Below are 8468 nucleotides of genomic sequence, written 5' to 3'. Positions count from 1 at the left end.
GGATTTTTTTTTTATTTAAAGACTTTATCCAGGCTTGCTATATAGATATTCTACCGAATAGATAATAAAATAGAATATCCCTCATTTAGAATATAAATCTTAAAGATGTTATGTTGGTGGGTGGTTTTTTTTAATGAAAATAATCAGTTGCATCGCACTGCCAAACATTAAGGGAAAGTTGAATGGACCTTTGATAAGCATACATATATATTTGGTTACGGTAGAATGAATCTTAAATGTGGGAAAATATCTCAGCATCTTTATAACGTTATCTACTGCAGCCATTTTGGGGTTTTATAAAAGTAAAAACAACACCATTGTAGCTTTTGATCGTATGTGTGTATATACAAGTATTGTATCTTTTACTACAATATGTAAATATATCAGACAAACTTTCTTTTTACTGATTCCAATGTCAGATATCAATTTTTATCGACGCATCATCTCCTTGAAGTGAAAGAGAGCGAAACTGTTTTGCACATTAAACACTGGTATAAGAAGCAGATTTTAATTCATAATACAAGTCCCCGTGGTAATACGTAGAAACACAACTAACGCAACTGAATGCAACATCAATCGATGTTCTTTGGTGACTTCAGAACATGCAGGGAGATTCCCATCGACATATTCAGCGCCATTAGTGATCAGAATGTATCTCCGGATCATTATTAATGAAAACACAATCGAATGTCATATTCTCGGTGTCCCGACTTGGGAGGACATCGTGTTATCAATATCACCAATAAGTGAATGTAGCGTATTCATTGTCTCCATTAATTCTTGTAAACGTTACATCCTTGGCGTCACAAAAGTTTGTAAATGTATCATTCTCCATTATTATAAGAATGACAAACACAAATACGACTTCCACAGTAAAACAACGAAACGGAAGAATGCAAGGTTTCGGTGTGATCAACAGCAACAGTGGACGTAAATCCTCCTCAATATCTTTCACATAAACATCTTTGACTATTTGCAACCAGCGTTATGACACTTCGCTAAAACATAATTTATAATAATATAGAAGAATGCACCGTTTTTTGGTATAAGCAATAGCATCAATGAATGAGAATCCTCAGTATCATTAACATAAGCAAACATTGTTGCATTTTTGAATATCAGTGGTCACACGCCAGTAATTGCAACATTTTGATATTATGGATGCACCACCAGTGACATAACGTAAGTCGGTGTATTGGTCTGTAATGGTTAGAGTCGCCAATACTAACACCAATAAATGCAAGCATTTTTATTGTCATGAATAACATCCATAGATGATGTATCGCCAGGCATGCCCAATATAAGTATTAACCATGTCATCAATGATTAGAGCTTCTTCATCAGTGGGCACATCATTTATTAACTTCAGATATAGCCTTTTCGGTATCAAAGATACATGTACATACATTTCCATAACATCAATGGGTGCAGCACTGTTTAAGTTCAGATGTAACATCTTCAGTGTCATCAGTAAATCAATGAACACGGTCTCTGGAGACGGCACCTTTGATAATTATCGATGGACGCAACATGACATTATCATTAATGACACCAATGAATATAATGAATTCTCAGTACATGTATAAACAATATTATCGCTGGTGAATCTGTATGATGAGTAATAAAACTGATTAACCGAGAAACTAAACCAAGTTCAATGTGCAATAATTTGTATTCGCAGTCAGGACTACGGCAAAATTTCGCAGACACAATACATGTACATGTATGTTGATCTCTTTACAGGCACTAGCGAGTTGCTGTATCGTAAAGCATGAAGGGTTTGTTATTTATCAATTGCCCACTTTACCAATACCTACAGAATTAAAATGAAATTTATGACGGGAAGACCATTTAGGCCCGATGGCTATAGGAACTGTGAGACCTCCACAAAAGCAGTTAAGTTTTTGGAATCTGGGAATTTTTTACCGGGATGCTTCTGATATACTACAGATATACATTCTATTAATTGAGAATTCTTTTGAAATGGATAACTTATACTTTGATTCAGCTTTCACGTATGAAATACCTTAATCTCAATCTATGTATGCTCTTCAACTGTTGGAAGCCCCTGTATGCAGTGTCCTGTTGAGGAAATTTTGCCCGGACAGCGGCATTTCAGCCTTCGACAACTGTCAAGTGTTCCTGCACCACTGTCAAGATGAGACATTTAATGCTTACAGACACAGCTGCACGGTGAAATGCGAATTACATAACATAACGTACTCCATTAAATTATTCAAATTAAAAAATAGGGAACATAGTGAATGTCTTGTTTGGACAAGCAATTATTTCCTCGACTTGGATATAAAGATACATATAATCCATTGTATCAATACTTGCTATATAAGTATTTAGATTATTTGGTATCAGGTAGATATTACGTAGATAAAAATGGGTGTAGCGAGTAAAACACTCTGATTAAAAGATAGGTGAAATTTAGAATACAGATAAATCAATTACTCCATTATCATACTATATGTCTTCTTAATGACAGAAACAACAGCACTAGATAACACAACACAAACTTTGAAATTGTGCGAGCCACTGTGGCTCAGTGAGTAAGACGATGACGTCCCGTGTTCGATCTCGGTGTTGGCCTGTAAAGTTCCTCGGGACTTCCGGCGCGGTTCCCCGTTGTAGTGATGCAGGGCGGGGGGCCTAGCAAGGACACGCGTTTATTCGTTCGGAAGAGTCAAAAACAGGATGTACACACTAGTGTGCACGTCAAGGAACCCTTGACAGTGGGAATTCGAAATAACAGGCCTCAGCGTCCGTTTTCATTAACTAGATGGGGCCGAAAAATAAGACATTAAACCCCATTTTAATTATCTTTTAAAGTATGCAACGGTAACTCTAATAGTCAAAGCATCATAATGTATTATATTACGACAAATACAGTACGTGCACATTTGAAAGACGCCCTATGCATGAGCATAGGCATTCTATGATGGGTGCTTTTTAAAAGGTGTTTTTGGTTTCTAACCAGTATTGTCCCACCAATTTATAGGATTATAGGACTGTTAACTGGGAAGAACTTGCAAGAGTGTGGTGTTCTAGTGCCAAGTGCAGTCGTAATTATAATTAAAGATTCAAAAATTAAGATTTATCAGGAAGCCGGAATCTCGTTAAACGGTAAATCAGTTGTTTAGAAAGTTTTCTTGGCCTTAAGAGATAGGATTAAGTCTGGGAATTTGTAAGAATGATATCAGTGTTATGTTGTTAAATAATAAGCCTTAAATTCATCCCGAATCAGCAGCTGTCTCTTTCCAAACAAATGAAACAAAGTCACTCTAATGCTAAGTTGGTTCAAATAAAATTAGCTCATTGTATGAGTGTGTGATTCTTAATACTGTTGAAATAAAATACAGTTATATTATGCGCTTTACTTTCCCTGTCTAGAGATAAGAAAAAACCTATTTTCAATGAAAACAGGTGGTTGAAGTAATATATAATTGTATAGGGTTGTTTGTCGCCATGTTTATCGTCAGCCAGAATAAATAAAACCTCCGTAATATAGCATCTGTGGCTGAAAGCCAAATAGCTTTTAATTAAAATATTTGACGCCATGCCATATTCGTCTATATTCCCCTTGTCCAGATGTTACGACAAATCTGGCAACAGCTCAAAAATCTTCGGGGCCATGAGTCCAAGTCCACTATTTTTGTACAATAATGCCAAAGACAAGCTAGTTGATTCTGTTAATTAATTCCCAGCATTTGATTAACCTATAAATTATACCACTAATTGTTTGATCGCCTTACACTTGTTGTTCGAGCTTTTACAACCCAGTCGTAAAAGATATTGATGAGGGCGGTACCTTTCCACACCCCTTTCATAATGGACTCTCCTCGCTACTCAACCATTAGATCACATATTGAATTTAGCCGAGAACAAGTAAAATGTCTGTATCCAACCACCTGGTGTAGCCATTATACTCGCTTAGATAAAAGTCGAATAAACAGCCGCTTTCCAATTTTCATATTCTAATTACGTGCAGCAGATGAAATGTTAAAAGCCGAGCGTGAGGGGGAAATCTAGCAGACGACAAGGCGCAGTTAAAGCGAACAGGACTGAGCTAGTCGAGTCTATTTTTATATCGCCTCAATTGCCTCTATGAAAGATAGCCATCTGAATGAGATTAGTCAATAAATAACACGCATCCAAGGAATTCTTTAACATTTAACATCTGGCCGACTACTAGCTCAGCCGTTAGTGTAAACAGCACACAGCGAGCTGGCAGTTCATATCACTTGCTCAACGATGGCGGGCTTACTATCCACCTGTGAATCTCCGTGTTCACCAACACCGTGCGTCCAGCTGAGAGGAAACCTGTCCACGGATAGCAGCTCTCCGGACAAGTTAACCTCGCCCACGGATACACCTAGGAAAAATAAGAGAAAACTTAGTGAACCGAGGAAGAGGAGTGATTTTAGTATTAAGAGATTTTGCCCTGATAGCCCGGGTAGTGCTATGTCTCATAGTGGTTCGGGTAGTGAGGATTATGAGCCGATACAGGAGGATCCGCCCGACACCCCCGAACCGTGTCACACCTTTGCTTCTGATCTCGACGATTCTTCTCAAGGACTCGGACCTCGGGATGAAGTGAACCACCTGTCTCAGTTTTATAACGGGGTACATGCCAACTGTATTGTGCCAAATTTATATTATGGAAAACCGAATTTAACCCATAATGGATTATTACCACAATTAATGGACGATGGATTAGTGAACGGATTAAAGAGGGGTCGGTTAGATAAGGGTTCGCGTAGTGGAGTTAAAAATGCTCCAAGTATTGGCGAAGAGGCGGACGAAGAATCAATGATGTTTAGTGACAGTATCGGTAAACGAAATCGAAAGAATTATAAAAATATGACTCGAGAGAGACGAGTGGAAGCTAATGCCAGAGAGAGATCTCGTGTTCACACAATTAGTGCTGCTTTTGACAGTTTACGGCGAGCTGTACCGTCTTATTCTTATAATCAAAAACTCTCGAAGTTAGCCATATTACGAATAGCTTCTAGTTACATAATGGCTTTGTCGAGTTTAGCCGACGAAGACGCAAAACCTACTACAAATTTTGCGGAATGTGTGGATATGTGTACTCAGACTATTCAAACTGAAGGCAGAGCGAGGCGGAGACATTAAAAATAATACTAGACAAATTTAATTATTAAAGCTATACATCTAGCTTAGTGGAAAGTTGTTAATTATTGTTATTGATTAATTCTGATATTATAACTGTGATAATTAATGTAATCGGCAATCAAACATAATATTATTATACCATTTTTTGCTCTCTCTCTCGCTCTCTCTCTCTCTCTCTCTCTCTCTCCGAATTCTATGATATTGTATTATTAATCCGCTGGAATTATATTTCACAACTTATTTAAATTGGTGTCAAGGATTGCATTGTTGACTTTGGTGGAGTCTTTTTCGTTTAATTATCTTATCGACGCAAGTTTTCTCTGGCGTTTAAACCATCTGGCAACCAAGCGAGTTGTACAGGGCTTGTCACCGAGAGATAAGTACATGACGTGCTTCAGCTAGTTTGGAGTGGTGGAGATAACAAAATTATAACACAGCTGGCCTTTTTTACCACTTTATATATTATGTGAAGTGAGATAGCTTACAATCGTCGCTAGCCATTTTATTTAGGTCTCACTACAAACTCACATATAAAAAGCTGTTTCTTCAGAAATATTTGATTCACGATGATGCGGATGAAGGAAATAAATGAAAAAAATTGTTTAAACCGATAAAACTAACCCTATGACCTGAAAGACAAGGAAAAGAAAAAAAGCTTTATCGTGACTTGTAATAATAGTAGATCTTAATACGGTCAGGTCTCCATATTGTCTTATGGTATTATCTCAGTATTGTTAAAGTTGTAGATTACTCAACTGTCAGTCAGCACTTTTAAAACAAATAAAGTGCTTATTTACTTTTTATGAATATGTCCCTATTATTATTTATGGGGATTTTTGTATAACGGCCAGTTTGTATATTACATTATGTTACGAAAAAGTTTGAATAATATTTTTTTTTTTTTTTTTGGTAATTTTTAAATATGTTGCCTTTCTGTGATAATCTTATTAATAATTTACTGTCACTTTAAAAAGTAGTATATATTAATTGTTCTCTTACTCGCACTTAGAAAAAAGTGGTTATTAGCACTGAATACAGCTATCATTACGATTCGTACTAATTTCAACTCTTTAACTTCAAAGAAGAATGTCGTGTGTGCTTTAATATAGATATAATAAGCTGCACTTTTTGTTACTTATAATAGAATAGCTTAAAGTGGCCATTACACTTTAACACTTCATATTTTGTTCGTACAAGTAGAATATCCATCTGTATATTCTTAAAGAATAGAAAATAAATTGTGAGGTGTATGTGAAAAAAAATTAGCAAATTAATCTTTATCACTGTGTATTGGTCACTTGAACTAGATTTTCAGAATCTGTAATTGTTCCTTTAAGATAAAATAAACCCTGTGAACTAGTTTTAGAGAGTGTTAAACAGCAGTTAAAGATATTAAAATATATATATGTATATATATTATATATGTAATATTACAGATTTTTCATGTTTTCAACTTCAAAAGCCTGTCCTGTAACCGAACACTCAACAACCCCCAAATGTACTTGTTATTCAACATATTGTTTATTCTTTAATCCTCTTATTAAAACACGTGACTAATGTTCTGTTTTCTATCTCATTGAAAAAATATTAGACATAAAAATAAGGCAGCAGAAACAACTTGTGTTACTATAACAGCGTCGGCTAAAAATCGATTAAATCGTAATAATAAGATTAATCGTTAGATACTTTGGCATCTGGTGTGCCCATTTCTAATCCTTCCCGCCATGTCTCGTATTAATCAAAACACTATTTATCCTCTGATACGTCATTATTAATACCCGCCCTTCAGGTAAGGATATATCACCCCAATTTTATTATGTATTTAGTAATTCTTAAAAGTTTGCATAAGAAGTTTCTGTGCTGTCCCAATTTGTTCATGTATCGCCATTTTTGTTACGTTTGCATATAAAATGTTGTTTATTCAAAATATCGTATGTTGTTTATTTAGCATCGAATGATTCCGTCATCAAAAGTATTGGGTAATATCAAATATACCACAGAGTGTGTGATTTTATAATACCGTCATTCTTTCTGAGGTCTGGGAAAACAAGAACTTTCAAACTGCTCATATGTTGGCTTGTTAGAATATGTGTGTGAACAATCCCAGTGTACTGGTATATGGGTTGAGAATAATATGATCTATATTATGACACGTTGCTTTGAGAAATCTTTGTTTATAGTTCCCTAGCAAAATAATTGATTCAAGATTGCTCCGTCCAGAAGTGACAATTGGCGCGAGAAAAAAAAGTTCAATCGATAGCAGAAGGCTGTGAAGATCAACGCCTGTTTTTTGTTCTCTAAAGTTTAAGTGAGACAATTACTCGATTGATTTTTGTTCCTGAAATAACGTATAAATGCCTTGAAATCAAAACTTACTTCCTTTTAGTTCATAAAGTCTGTAATTGTTCATAATTGCTCTAGGGTATAATCTGGTTTTCAAAGACACTTGCTAAATATGGTTGAAATAAAATGGGGTTAACGTCCGTCTAATGAAGACAGGCATATGCGCCATGCAATGCGGCCTACTCTTACATCGAATTCCAACTGCCAAGGGATCTTTTACGTGAACGCCAATGTGTACACGAGACCTCGGATTTTTGTACCATCCCGAACGACTAGACTCCTGCACCACTGACAAGGGGAGAAACCACGCCCGAAAATCCCGGTCAACTTTCTCGGCCTAGACCAATAAGTCGTGTTTGCAATGTCGAAGACTGTAGATGATACTGAGTTAGCGATCTACCTCCTTTAATCAGACGTGGCATGGTGTAGGATCACCTGTCCAACGTCGTGTGTTTTCCCCGGGTCCTCCGGTTTCCTCCCACAGCTAAAGACCCCTACGCGCAAGCGAATTATTGAAATAAAATTGAACCATGTGTTAGTCCCGAAATGACCTAGTGTGTGTCGAGTGGACGTTAAACCCCATTTTTCTCTCTCTCCCTTTAATCAATCGTAAAGATTCTGAATTCTGAAGTTACTGGTCTTAATTGAGGATGCTTATGCAATAAGGTGAACAGAAATGAAATGAAATTGGGTTTAAAGTCCTACTGTTCTGCTCCGAACTGGGATAATGAAGACGGGCATACGCCATACAGTGTGCTATGGGGTGAATTTTTGCCCGGACAGTGGCACTACGGCCTACTCTTATATCGAATTCCAACTGTCAAGGGATCTTTTACGTGCACGCAAATGTGTACCCGGGACCTCGGTTTTTCGTCTCATCCGAATGACTAGACAGCTGTCCTTGTCAGGCCCTCCATCCTGCATCACTGACAAGGGGGAACCACGCCGGGAAATCTGAATGAACTTTCTCGGCCAATGCA

General features: G+C 36.8%; 1 protein-coding gene across 1 annotated transcript; it reads left to right on the top strand.

The window, feature by feature from the left end:
- The first annotated feature begins 3941 nt into the window (after positions 1-3941).
- LOC126810815 (neurogenin-1) lies at positions 3942-7072 on the top strand. The gene has a single exon (XM_050536100.2). The coding sequence runs from the start codon at positions 4261-4263 to the stop codon at positions 5143-5145; it is 885 nt and encodes a 294-aa protein (XP_050392057.1). The 5' UTR covers positions 3942-4260; the 3' UTR covers positions 5146-7072.
- The last annotated feature ends 1396 nt before the right edge of the window (positions 7073-8468 follow it).

This window comes from Patella vulgata, chromosome 2 (genome assembly GCF_932274485.2).
Source record: "Patella vulgata chromosome 2, xgPatVulg1.2, whole genome shotgun sequence".
NCBI lineage: Eukaryota > Metazoa > Mollusca > Gastropoda > Patellidae > Patella > Patella vulgata.
The sequence above is the reverse complement of the archived record's forward strand: the minus strand, read 5'-3'. Positions and strand labels throughout refer to the sequence as shown.